We start from the raw sequence: 14,767 nt of genomic DNA, 5'->3' as shown, positions 1-14,767 counted from the left end.
AATCAACGAGAGCGGTTTAAGTTAATATGCTGATCGCACAGCCACTGCACTGGAAACAGCGTCAAGTAGACCAAGAATCAAGTGAGAAAGGTTAAATGTTTAGCAACACAAGTTATCACTGAATTAAGGCCGCGCCATAGTCCAAGCAGTTAGTCGCTGGCTTCCCATCGCGACGGTCCGGGTTCGATCACGAGTCTGGCCAAGTGGGATTTGTGGTAGACAAAGTGGCGCTGGTGCAGTTCTTCTCCGAGTACTTCGGTTTCCCCTGCCAATCTTCATTCTATCAATTGCTCCACAATCACCTTCACCTATCATCTAGGGCTGGTACAATAGGCCAGAAGTGGCCACAGTACAAGAGACTTAGTCCCACCCCACTAGCAATAAAAAAAATCACTGAATTAAAATCATGGGAGTAGGAATCATGAGTCATGAAAATGACAGTCAAATAGCAGCGCACTCAAAATTACCTTAGTAAAATTCACTTCACATTTCGACATTAACATATTTAATCGAACTTAAACAGGACAGTGGAGATTCCACGTAACATGCGTGAACAACTGAAATGGGTACTCCACTGGAGTACTCACAAGCTCCAAATGCTTTCAATGCGATTACCAATAGCTCATTGGATTCGATATTCATTTATTAGACATAAAAATATATTATTTGACGTAGAAACTTACTATCACACTGTATATACTCAAAATACATCTTTCCTTGCATTTTCTCGAATATTTATAATGTCGAAAATCTGTATTTCCAACATGTGCTGCAGCCCACAATTAGACTGTAGTCTTCTGGTTTATTATACCGTGTAGTTTGGTATCCGTCCGGCTCAGACCACTGAGGAGCCCACGACCATAATGTTCAATTGATTCTGGGGGCTCTTTCCAAACGGGGTAAAGTGGTCGCAGCCTACAGCTAGCCAGTCACACCCGTATCGAGGTTATGAGTGCAGCGCCAAGCTTCTTCACGCCGTCATGGCATGGTGCCCAGCACACAGGGAAGACATTACCTTTACGAGATACAGAATCAAATTTATGAGTCACCCAGCAGAGAGGAGCGACCGAACTGCCTCTGTTCTCTGGGTTCTACCTGATGGAACGGCTAACTTCAGCCACATCCCGCAGGCCCAGGGGCACTACATACAGGGTACAAGGGCCCTTTTAGCCCATAAAGGCCTCCCCTTGAGCCATACACAGAAACAAAAGTCAGCTGTGCATGAATGAAACAAGATCAAAGTTAAGGAGAGACAGGAACGTCTGCCACTGTACACGGTACCAACATAGGGCCCAATTTCAAGCTGTCATTGATAACGTTAAAAAAAAAAAGAGGGAGCGTTCAGTCTTTTTAGTTATTTTGTCGTACCGTGTCTTCGTTATAAAACGCTTTGAAGATTAATACTTTTGGAGGTATGGCTGTGTCACCCGGGGCTATCCATCTTCGCTACATTTCACTTTCAGATTTACCCACTGCCTATTGCAGAAGATAAACAAATGAATTCACTAACAACACGGCTGTGGCGTGTGCTTCAGCTGAAGTCAATAAGGACTGAAAAATTGTTCGCAATATATACTTACTTCTGAAACTAAATAACCAAAATCAAATCTTACTTTGACACACTAGTATTGAAACATGCACTAAGAAATCCTACAAATATGTGGGAGTACAATATTAAAATTGACCGTGAAGAAATATAATTGGGTGGTATGGGCTGGATTAAGCTGGATTATGATAGGGACCAGTGATCGGCTCTTGTGAACATGGTAACGAATTTTCGGGTACCATAAAATGTTGAAGTCTCGAGTAGCTGAGCGACTTGTGGCTTCTGAAGGACTCAGCTGCATGGAGTTAGTCAGTTAGTTTATTGGCCGCGCCACAGTTGAAGCGATTAGTCGCTGGCTTCCCACCGCGGCCGACCGGGTTCGATCCCTGGTCTGGTCAAGTGTGATTTGTGGTGGACAAAGTAGCGCTGGGGCAGTTTTTCTCCGAGTACTTCGGTTTCCCTTGTCAATCTTCATTCCACCAACTGCTCCACAATCACCCTCACCTATCATCTGGGGCTGGTACAATAGGCCAGAAGTGGCCGTAGTACAAGGGACTTAGTCCCACCCCACTAGCAGTAAAAAAAAATAGTTTTAGTATTCAAACATTAGGGTGGAGTAATATCAGTTTGTAGCTCTAGGGGAGAGACCTACAAGGCTGCGACGTTGCTGGATCTTTCATTTGGTCTCAACTTTCCTAAGCCAGATGTCGCACGTTTAGTAATGCGTTTCTCTGAATTGGCCACACAGTTCAAAGGCCCGTGATTCTGCGTCTATTGCTTTAAAACTACGTTTAGATCTTGTCTGTGGAAAACCTGACATTTAGGGCGTTGGTTCTCACTCCTAGAAACACAATAAAACGTTATTAAAACTAATTAAGTGATTGAAACACAGTCCTTGAATGATAATCCGAATACAGTCACATCCCATTTATATATATATATATATATTATTTACTGCAATTGGGCTTATGCCCGGTGGCAGTGTTTCAAAGTTCCATCATAATGTTATTCTTCCACCTAAGCCTGGGTCTCCGAACTATTAACTACGAGTAATTAACACTCTGGAAGCTTATGTAGCAAACTATTTACAGTAACGAACGGTAATAATTACGTGTAGCCTAACTATAAAACTGAACAAAAATTAATGAAAGTGAAGGCAAGGTGTCGGAAGATGAAACTCACAAAAATTGTCAACATTTCGTGTACACCATGCAATATATAGCGTGACAAAAAGACACAGTGGAAATAGTGACAAATGGAGCACAAACTTTTGGTTTGGCATGTACTCTTTATAGCGGGGCCATCAGAGAGCGAATATTCAATGCGCCTAATTCTTTTTCCTTAATAGACTCCCAGCTTTTGTGGAAACAGTTCTGTGCCTACGTCTCTCTACCGGCCTTTTCCTTTGATTCCTACGAAAAATTCGTTTCAACTTTTCGTGCATAAAAATGGTAGGCTTCGTGCGTGGCATGTGGATTAACTGAAGGTTCCTTCTTTTGCAGTTTATTTACGATTCCTCTAGCGTCGAATGATAGGATGATTGATGATTACGAACCGAGAAGGATTTTTAAAGATGCATCGTGACCTAATCGAGGTAATATCCCGAAAATTTCCAGGAAAATCAAGAAAATCCTCAATCAGGATATCACGTGACCAGGCCGCGACTCGAAAGAAAACCTCATGAATACAAGTCAGTCTAAAGTGTCACTTCTGCCTGGTCTGGAGGTACGTAAAACTAGTGGCCAGCCGTACGTTCTTGCCATAACACATTTAAGTTGATCAAAAATCTGCAGGTACCTAATAATGGTAGATAATGAACTAAATTTTGAACCTCGAAACAGCTGACGAATGTTCCTTGAAGAGCTAACTTTAATATTTCCATCTAAAACAACAAACTCCATGGCCCTTAGCCTGCAAGCGAACTATACCGACCGAGCGACCGCCGCTTGTCGGCGAAGTTAGTGCCAACTTTTGCGGAGAGAGGGTGTCGCGTGGTCAGCGCAACGGATCCCCACGGCCGTTAATTTCGGTTTTTCTACACCGGATAATATTTCCATCCACCAAGTTTTAAAAGAAGACATAACTTATGAACAGTGTTAGGCAGGATGAGTATTATATGTACAGAACGTGAACCGTGCCTAACTCCTTCTATGAAGTAGCCTTAAGCTAAAATGCTAATTTTCTTGAGAATACAAATACACTCAGTTTCTTTTGATACAAAGACCAACAAAGAATAGTAATAAGCTCAAAGTCGACCATCTTTTCCAAGAATGTATTAATCTTCTCAGAATCTTCCACGAGACATTGTAATTTTCTTTCGCTTCCGGAAGTTATTTTTAAATTAAAAAGCATGATCAGTTCAGCTACGCATATTCCCATACGGAATTGAATAAATATGGTTCTTTTTATTACGAGAGAACTATATCATAGCAGACGACTGAGAATTGCACAAACGTGTGATGTATAAGTATTACATGAATGAAACTGAGAACATATAACACACCAATAAGACGACTAATTTGCATCCTGGGACAAAACGGGTTTGAATCTCGGATGGGGGAACACAGTTATCCTCTGTTAATGGCTTCAAGTGCTGAAAGATCAGGGGTATATTCATTTCAAGTCACGAAATATAATAATCGTGCAACTCGACGCATTCTATTACTTAACATTTAAAATAACGTTATTAAAAAGGAAGTAAAAAAAAAGTAGGAATTATAATTTCAATTCAAATTTATAGACCTTGGTGTAAGACTACATTTATCACAGAAGGATATCTGTTACTGTAGATATGAACGGATTTTTGGAAAGCTAACTGCACTGTCTTGCGCTTGTACTGCAGAGTAGGGAAATATTTTCCCTTGTGTTTTGTTCAATATTTACCATACTGCTACCAGTTTCAAATAAAATTTGTGAATATTAATGAAAGCCATATTTACAAAATGAAATCATTTTTGCATAATGAGCCGTCTTAAAGCAAGATATACAGAATGTTCGGATGAAAGGTATCCAAAATAAAATAATTATATCTCAGAAAGAATTTATTATACACATTTATGAGTTACACCCCCTACAAAGGGAAACTATCAAAGTTTTTTCTGCGTATATAACTTTCTCAATAAATTTGAATGTGGGTTACCTCGGTGGCACGACAAATATCCAGGCTTGAAGCATGTTTGATGTTACCGTAGCCACAGCGTCCCTTATGTGTGCTATCAGATGTTGCAGGTCGTTACCTTAACCTGGTAGACAATATTCTTCACAACCCCACAAGAATAAATCCATGGGGCTAAGCGATTGGTCCACCTCTACCAATTCACATCCCAGCCATTTCTCTGTCCAGGTGATTCCTAACATGGTGGCAAAAATGTGGCGGCGCATGCGCGTAAGCCGGGTATAAAAAAAACTTTCAAGAGTTTTCCTTTCCGATGACATAAACCGGATACGTGTACGACAATTAATTTCCCAAAATGGGAAAAAATAAACAACCTCGACACCGTAGGGTATGAGAGGAATGGATTAGGTAAAGTAAGTAAAGTAAGAAAGCTATGACGTTTCGGCGGTTTAAAAAATAAAAAAAAATTATCGATTAGTTTCGTCACGCTAACCACCCCGCATGCTTGTAACAGGAAATAAAAGAAAAAAGCAACGTTGTTTTAATATGTTTTACAGCCGTTCAAGATGGACACTATAATCATAATAGAGGACGACAATTGGTATTAATATGTGGCAAACTGATAATAAAATTGGAAAGGAAATTAAGGCAGGGAAGTGTATGTACCTCATATGCAGTTCTACCAACCTTTAATCTCTGGGAGTGATGTATGTTCTTTATGAAGTTGACAAACACTGAACTTGATTCCATTCTTCACAATACATCATTCACTAGAAATTCAATTCTCCAATTTGTCAGGAGAAGTTGCATACTTTCCTCTCAGTCTCTAATAACTTCGCAAAAGCAAGTAAAAGGAAGTTCCATTCTTAAAACTGGTGCAGCACTAACTTTTCTTTTACTGCTAGTGGGTGGGACTAAGTCCCTTGTACTGCGGCCACTTCTGGCCTATTGTACCAGCCCCAGATGATAGGTGAGGGTGATTGTAGAGCAGTTGGTGGAATGAAGATTGGCAGGGGAAACCAAATTACTCGGAGAAAACCTGCCCCAACACCACTTTGTCCACCACAAATCCCACTTGACCGGACCCAGGCTCGAACCCGGGCCCCCGCTTGAGCTATGGCGTGGCCCGCAGTGATCTCTTAGTTTAGAGGTCAAATTCTTGTGAGCAACTTCCACATTACGATTCTTGGCAAATCCCCGTATGAACACAGACCTCACAGCGGTTTCCGATACGGTTAAATCGGGTGTTTCATAATTTCAAAATTTTAGTCCAGGTGAGCTGAAAATATATAGCTTCATTTGACTATAACATAATGTAATCGAAACGAAAATAGGAAATTGCGGCAGATTATGCACAAATGAGATTAATGCATTCGCCTGACAACTCGGTAATCCAAACCAGCATCGGCAGCGCAACATGACACAGTCTCCAGATCAACAGGCACAGCATTCCCTTACAATTGGAGATTCCTAGAACTAAGGGCCGATACACACGATTCGCATCATGGCATGCCTCATATGTGACCACTCAATCAACATGACAGTCCCCTATTCACGAATGTGGGGTGTGGCACACAGAACACTGCACTTTGGCTTCCGGCATTCTCCTATGAGGGAAACTGAGAAACTGAAGGCAGTTCCAGTTTACCTCGAACGAGATGTAAAATATAGGATGTCTGCTTGAAAGATATCCAAAATAAAAAAAAATATTTCTCGGAAAGTAATTGTCATACAGGTATCCGGTTTATATCATCGGAAAGAAAACCCCTGTAAGTTTTTTTTCCCCCACCCATGCCCGGCTTACGCGCATGCGCCGCCACATTTTTGCCACCATGTTAGGAATCACCTGGACAGAGAGATGGCTGGAATATGAATTGGCAGAGGCGAACCAATCGCTTGGCCTCCTAGGTCGCCAGTTTTAACCCCACTGAATTTTTTCTTGTGGGGTTATGTGAAGAACATTGCTTACCAGGTTAAGACCAACGACCTGCAACACCCGAAAACCCGCGTAAGGGACGCTGTGGCTATGGTAACACCGAATATGCTTCAAGCCTGGATATTTATTGTGCCACCAAGGGAGCCTACATTTAAATTTATTGAGAAAGTTATATACTCAAAAAAACTTTGATAATTTCCCTATGTAGTGGTGTAACCCATAAATGTGTATAATGAAAGCTCTCTGAGATATAATTACTTTATTCTGGATTCCGTTCATCCGGACATCCTGTATAAAACGATGGCCTATATAAGAATTTCCTCTGTACTTAGTTTGTTTTACAGTCTTTTGAATGGTATAATGTGATACGGTTTCTTTCCCTGTGGGTAAAGAGGCAGGGTGTGAAGCTGGCCACTCAATTTCATCTGATACCGAGGTGAAGAATGAGGTAGGCCACTCCCCATTACGTCTTCATGGTGTCGTGCTTTATTAATTAGGCACAGGGAGAAAATTATCTTTTCACATTTACCATGTGCAATAAATCATCGCCTTTGGCAGGGTGCACCGGAGTACAACACTGGTCTGTCGTCCGACTTTGAGGGCATGTTGAAACTTGCCATAGGAAAGTTTACCGACGGATAATAAGATTCAAAGGAGGGCAAACTGCTGTTGTCGATATGGGCGCGAACATCGACATATGTCAAATTGATCAATTTGTCCGGGACAGGTGAAGCGTTAGCACTACTGGGACTGGACCCGAAATCTGCAATCATGTGAAGATGTGGAGCAAGACTGACTTATGGCCCTGCCGAAAGAATTGTTGATGGTAGGAAAAGCCTGCCTTCTGATTAGTCGGAATGCGTGAACCGTAAAGTAGGTAATTATCTAGAATAGTCGGATGTCTCACTAAGGTGTGATTAATGTGTTAGAATCCATAACAATTAACCCTTTAATATTTAGTTTTTTTCTGTGGCGCTACAGCCCCAATTTGAATCTAGGCCTACCTCCATGAAACTCTCCGTTTCACTTCGGTTTACTAGATCTTACACATTCGGTAGGACTCCTTGGGCGGGTGATCAGCTCGTCCCAAGGCCTCTACCTGTAGACAAACACAGAAAAACGCACACAAACATCCATGCCCAGAGCGGGATTCGAACCCACGATCCTGGCTTCCGAGCGAGCGAAAACAGTGCACGCCTTAGACCGCTCGGCTACCGTGACCGGCTTAATATTTAGTTACCTTCCTGCATTTACAAACGAGAGGTCGAAATACAGTTTCTCGTAACACAGAGCAGTCGCCAGAATAATCTACTCATTTTGAACAGAGGTATGCAGTAACAATGCGGAGGAGTTATTTGCCGGGCCGGCCGCGCCATAGCCCAAGCAGTTAGTCGCTGGCTTCCTACGGCGGCGGCCCAGGTTCGATCCCGGGTCTGGTCAAATGGGATTTGTGTTAGACAAAGTGATGCTGGGGCAGGTTTTCTCCGAGTACTTCGGTTTCCCCTGCCAATCTTCATTCCACCAAAATCTCCATCATCATAATCACCCGGGGGGGGGGCTACAATAGGCCAATCAGTGGCCGCAGTGCCGAGTGGACCCAGTTGGCAGTCGGTACAGTGTAACGCAACACAACTATTATTACGGCCCTTTGGAAACACATATGAAGATATACTGCAAATATTTTACACAGAAAATTTAGGGTTTTACAGAATGATCCTGGTATATGCTATAACCGTAAAAGACATGTTCTAAATGGAACCAAGTCACCCGAAAAAGGAGAAATTGGGCATGGCCTAGTGCAGTACACACGACTGACGTGACGATACTTGTACCGTGGGCATCAGTAAATGACACACAGTAGGCCTAATGTGCCACTATTCACAACAATACGTGTACATTCTGTTACATCTGGAAACGTTAGAAAATCATGAAGCGATATGCCGCTGTATTATTATTATTATTAGAGGGGGTGGGTTTCCCCATGCACTAAGACCAGTTATGGGTCCATTGGGCGTCCCCCTTTAATTTCTACTGTCGCCATACCCTACCGGTACTGGTGCGTGCTATCAGCCCCGTTAAGCCAACGAGGTCGGCCGTCGGTACCTGATATTTCCCCCATCTACCAGAGGCATTGGAAAGTACTTGGGTGGGAAATTGTTGCCTTATTTTGCTCACAGGTCTCCTAGAGACACGAGGATCTTTTACGTGCCGTAAATCTACGACACGGCTTAAAGTCCCTCCCGGAGGACTTGTTCCCTGAATTTTTCCGCCCTTAAATTCCACGACCTCCGCCGGGTTTGAACCCGCATACCTTGAGTCATGGGGTGGGAACCTTACCCCTAGACTACGGAGGCCGCTGTATGCCGCTGTAGGAGCTCAAGCATTGTTCACAGCAAGCAACAAGAGCCATATACACAATGACACCACAAACGAAGTTAGTTAAGTAGGTCGACAGAACTGATAATGGTTAAAACATTATATCTTTTAGTCGTCATCTTCTTGCGTCATAAAAGAAGAAAAAAATGTTAATATTCCTGAAATATCTGTTCAAAATTCTAGGAGGAAATATATGTCAGAATTAATTTTTTGCTAGTGTTTTCTCCTGTCAGGTTGACATCTCAGTGTAATACATTCACCACATAAGAAATGTAAGGCAGATTAAGTATCACATGCCAGTTCATAATCAAGTGCCGACCCACAAAAATAAGTCTGCTATATTTAAATTTGCCACCTCCGTATAATACTAAGTGTATTTTCTACTTAATAAATATTTCGTAATTTAAATATTGTTAACTTGAAACAAAGAAGTGTGCTTGCGTAAATATATCGCGAAGAAAAGGTGCATTAGTGAACCTGAAGTGATCCATCACTTCTTACGACATGAGGCTTCCTACTATAGCACCGTACCTGGTGTGTCTGTTGATGTATAAATCGCTTTATGGGACAAACTCTCGTTTTCTGCGGAAATACATTTCCCCACCGGGGCTAGCAAAACACCACGTCTCAACCTCATAACTTATAATGAAATGTTAAATTGGCTTATCTCAAATTCATGTAAATTCTTTTAATTTCTGCTGCATAAATTTGTAATGAACAGCAACGCACTCAATTTCAAACGAACAAGTTCCATAACAAATTTAATCAATAAAAACACATCTTTAAGGCAGCTTTAAAGTAAGGCACTGAACAAATATATGGTGATATTTTCACACAGAGAAAGAAAATAAATTTCATCACACAAGAAATAAGAAAATTAATCAGTAAATATGAGATTGAATCAAATAAATGTTATATGCTTGTTTTATAGTACTGTGGCATGTCTGCTAGAAGCCAGAATTGGGTAGCCAGCCGAAGTACTCGGAGAAAACACACCCCAGCGCCAATTTGTCCACCGCAAATCCCACTTTACCAGACCCGGGATCGAACCCGGGCCGCGGCGGTGGGAAACCAGCGACTAACCGCTTGAGCTATGGCGCGGCCCATATACACACAATTAAATTACAAGAGTTACGTTACATAATATAAAATATAATGCTACAGAGAATGTCGCACAGAACGCGGATAACGGCATGTTGGCAAGTTCTCGCAACTGGATTACTGCTTCTGTTAGAAGCTGTGGATCGTGTGTCATAATAATACATTAAGTAGTGTAGCTGATAGCATTAGCTGTTATGAACAGAAGCTGTCATTATATTTGTGAAGTTTATTTCCATCTATCCATTCCAAATCTTCATCATGAGCTCAGTCAGCGGCACCAACCCGATACACCATGCCGAGTCCAACAATAAACTACGGTACACAGGTATTAGCAAACCGATTCAAACACCGCCTGAGACTGGTACATGGTCTTCAGAGTCGAATCGGCCTCCCTAAAATATGTAGATACTGTTATGCAGCGAAAGTGACCCAAATGCGCGCGATTCTGTTTCTTGCGTACAAATTTGCTTCCTTCTTTGGTTATTTCGGACGACTTAATAAGAAATATTTTACTCATACTAGAATTATCAAGAGCCGGTCACGATAGCCGAGCGGTCTAAGGCATATGCTGTCTTAGTTCGCTTGGAAACCGGGATCGTGGGTTCGAATCCCACTTAGGGCATGGATGTTTGTGTACAGGTAGAGGCCTTGCGACGTGCTGATCACCCACCCAAGGAGTCCTACCGAATGTGTAAGATCTAGTAAAACCGAAGTGAACGGAGAAGTTCATGGAGGTAGGCCTAGGCCCACTGGGGCTGCAGTGCCAAGGGGGAAAAAATTTATCAAAGTAAATTCACCATAGCCAGCTCAACTAGAACGCAACTATCAGGAAACTGACTCACATGTCCCTTGATGTTCCGGTATTATAAAGCGGATTTAATAAAAGTTTCTACGCAGAGAAAATTATCACAAAAATAACGGGACTGCATTCAGTAGAATCCTTGCAAAACATTTGTGAATCCTGATTACGCGTGCAGAATATTCATTTCTTCGCTGTACATAGTTTCGTGTAAGTTGCATATTACTGAACTACGTTTATATTTCTGCTAGTGTCATCATTCTAACTCAAAAACTCAACCTATCAGAAGAAACACAGGTATCTTGGGGAAAGTCGGCTCGGCGAACTTTCTGCTCACACCAGTATCGTCAGCGGGACTGAACAGTTGGAGGTTTGTACAAGAAAGTAGAGATTCTGTACTCACTGCTTGTGTCCTGTTTCGGCTGGTTCCCCGGTGATGTGGCCCAGTTCACCTTCATCTCCTGCGAACAATACACAAACACACATCCGTAAGACTTCATCATACAGAGAGCTTGCTGTTAATTAAGCATGGCGAGCAGTCCCTTTGTCCCCTAACTCTTGTCATATGCAAGAGATTTAAAACTTCCGGACACGCTGCTTCCTCCGAAACCACTTCCTAAACATGTGACATTAAAAGTGGGGATTTTTTTACTTCCGTGTCTAGCTTAAATGTTCCTGTTCAGTGCCAAAATGTAGTCAAGCGTAGGTTTAACCTTAAATTTTTTCTGCCTCCTCATCGACAGTAGAAATGTAAACACAAAGTCTTCACACTGCATTTATGGTTAGACTTGATGCCATTTAAATCCCAATAGTTTAATTTACACCACCTGTTTTAACTTCTTAAAATTCTGCATTCTACCCACCGAGTGTATAGTGTAAAACTCTCACAACGAACCGTGGTTCTTTCTCAAACAGCATTAACTGGTTGATTTCTGGGTTGAAGTAATACGTTTCCTGTGAAGTAAAATCTCGATTGCTGTATATGACGGAGTAAATTCAGTCCAGAAACATTTAAGAAACAAAACTATAGTTATAAATAATCAACATTTTTGTATAGTCGGACATTACGTTATCTACAATGTGAAAGGAAGAACTGCAGATATTAACAACATATATTTTTAATTTTTTAAGCATAGGTCATAAGAATAAACGCTCCGATTAAATCTTGCAGATCATAACAACATCTTCATCTCTAATCCGCACATAGATTACTGTAGTGTAAGCCATTATTGAGAAATCTGATATAAAGTTTAATTTGAATGAAATACATCCAATAAATTATGGGTGAAAACACTGAAAATCAAATTTAATCCAAGTCTGTCAACAATTTTTGGGCATTAGAAATGCGAAAATAACCTCCAAACTGTGCGAACATTTTATACACGTAATGCAAATAAGGTATACGCGCTACATAAACTGTAATTGATACGTGCTGACTGTACATTACATGTATCGGTGAACCCCAGGTGGCTGGAGTTTCAATTGATATCAATCAATAATCAATCTTGATTTCACTGACCACGCAATGAGCGCGATGGGATATACGCGCGTCAGTAAGTCATATTTTATCCTGTTCAGCAATGTGACTTTGACCGATCTCAACTGCATGCAAAGTATTTGAAGTATGCAGTCTAAATCCTGGCAGTATCGTCAAATAAACCGAACAATTCTTTTTACTCTTTGGAAACATCAGAGCAGCCTGTATTTTACATAAGCAGTCGCGGACAACCGACAAGGAGTGGTCCTCCAGGTTGGGGGTTAGGCGTGGGGCTAACAACCCCAAACCATAAAAAATAACTTTTTACGAAAATGCACACAAAGCCTCGGACCTGGACGGATCCTCTGGTTAAACGACCCAAGCTAAAGAAAATTAATCTTCTTCAAGTCAAGGAGGATGAGGTGGGCAGGGCATGTAGCACGAATGGGGAGAATAGGAATGCATATAGGATATTGGTGGAAAAGCCAGACGGAAAGAGACCACAGGGAAGACCAAGGCATAGGTGGGTGGACAATGTTAAAATGGATCTCAGAGAGATAGGATGGGATGGTATGGACTGGACTGATCTGATCTGGCTCAGGATAGGGACCAGTGGAGGGTTCTTATGAACATGGTAATGAACCTTCGGGTTCCATAAAATGTTGGGAAATTCTGGAGTAGCTGTAGATTTGGCAGCTCATCAAGAAGGGCTCAGCTCCATGAGTAAGTAAGTAAGTATAGATTATTTAGCGAAGGTATCAGTATCTCAGGATACACAGTATCGAATGTTACGATGATTAACGTATAATGAATTGGAATACAATATGAAAAGAAGTGGTCTTGGCTTGTTTCAAGGTGGCATCCCGGAATTTGCCTAAACAAGTTAGATTTTTTTTAGTTTCTTTGGTTGGGTGAGACTGGGCCCACTTGGTACGTCGGCCACTAACTGACCTACTGTACCAGCCCCGGATGATAAATGATGAGTGTGGAGCAGTCGGTGGAATGAGAATTGGGAGAGGAAACCGAAGTACTCGGAGAAAACTTTCCACAGTGCCACTTTGTCCACCATAAATCCTACATGACCTGACCTGGGTTCGAACCCGGGCCGTCGCGGCGGGAAGCCGACGACTAACCGCCTGAGTTATTGCACGGCAAACGCCTGAACAAACTAAGAAACACCACAAAAAGCCTAGGTGTCCCAGCCAACATAACGAACCGGGCACCTCCCAAAGAGGACACAGAACATTACTGCCGAGCCAGTCTGCTGAATGCAAATTAGTCATTTGCACGTTCGGTAGATGTCAGGAAAGATTTACCCTGACTTAGCTGTCACATCAGGACAGTTTCATTCGTTCTGATTTCGTAAAGTGCAAATTGAATTCAAGTCAATAAACTTTTAACAGGCAATTACGTAACTGAGGATCTAGAAATACGTAAAAAGCACTGAAAGTTCCACAACGGTCAGCTGTGTATGCGTTGCAAAGTGGCCAGGGAACCAGGAGGCAACAGCCAGATGGCCGGTGGCCTCTGGAATAGCTGTTTCAGTCGAGTGGAGAGAACCACACGGCGAAACACATTCAGGATACGGTAAATTTCTTTACTAGACGCCAAATGTTCCTGTGTCGTGCGCTTCTGCTTGAGTGGCCAATATGCCTTACCTTCATATCCTCATACAGGGTTAGAAATTCGATTCATCCATCTGTTTTACGGATGAGTGACCCGTTTGATTTTTATCAAAACAATTTTTTGAAAAGTGGGTAAGGGGTGGAGGAATAAGCCAGTTTGTTATTTTAAGGCAAGAGGCACATCAGAAGAATCCAGTGTAGCAGAACAGGAGCAAATCTTATCGGTTCCAGGAAAGCTCCGGCTTTAATCTTTCGAAAAACGTTAGCCTGCTCGATCACAGGAGGAGAGTGACACGGGCAGACATTAACATCACTGGGAAAGAATGCGAGAAAAGGTGAGGAAGAAAGAAAACAGAGAAGGAGAAGAAGGGAGAAAGAAGGGAACATTGAAATCGGAGTTCCGCTGTCGTTGGAGATATCTGGTAATACTCAAAACACAAAATCGTGGATACAAAACACCTGGACCCACGTGTGACGTCATGGTTGCCACTCCCTTCGCATGACCGGAGTCATTAGCCACCATCTGATGTACTGGGTCATTGGCACGGCAACTCATGTGTCCAGGTTCAACCACATGTATCAGAACATCACCGAGGCTGGTGAAAAGTATATATATTTCCGTCCACTATATTTCTTCATTACATGTGCTGCCATCAGTGGCGGCATATCGAAGCTCTGGAAGTATAACCTTTTTCTTCTCTCACAAAAGGATATTTCTACACCTTCACAGAATATGCAGAGTAGACGGTAATAATAATAATAATAATAATAATAATAATAATAATAATAATA

General features: G+C 41.9%; 1 protein-coding gene across 1 annotated transcript in view; it reads right to left on the bottom strand.

The window, feature by feature from the left end:
- The window catches only part of LOC111862160 (nucleolysin TIA-1), an 872,186-nt gene that overhangs the window by 833,696 nt on the left and 23,723 nt on the right, over positions 1–14,767 (bottom strand). Inside the window, exon 2 of the mRNA XM_023847344.2 lies at positions 11,277–11,334. Within this exon, the coding sequence (XP_023703112.1) occupies positions 11,277–11,331 (55 nt within the window). The 5' untranslated portion in view covers positions 11,332–11,334. The remainder of the gene's footprint in view (positions 1–11,276; positions 11,335–14,767) is intronic.

Source organism: Cryptotermes secundus, unplaced genomic scaffold (genome assembly GCF_002891405.2).
Source record: "Cryptotermes secundus unplaced genomic scaffold, Csec_1.0 scaffold859, whole genome shotgun sequence".
NCBI lineage: Eukaryota > Metazoa > Arthropoda > Insecta > Blattodea > Kalotermitidae > Cryptotermes > Cryptotermes secundus.
The sequence above is the reverse complement of the archived record's forward strand: the minus strand, read 5'-3'. Positions and strand labels throughout refer to the sequence as shown.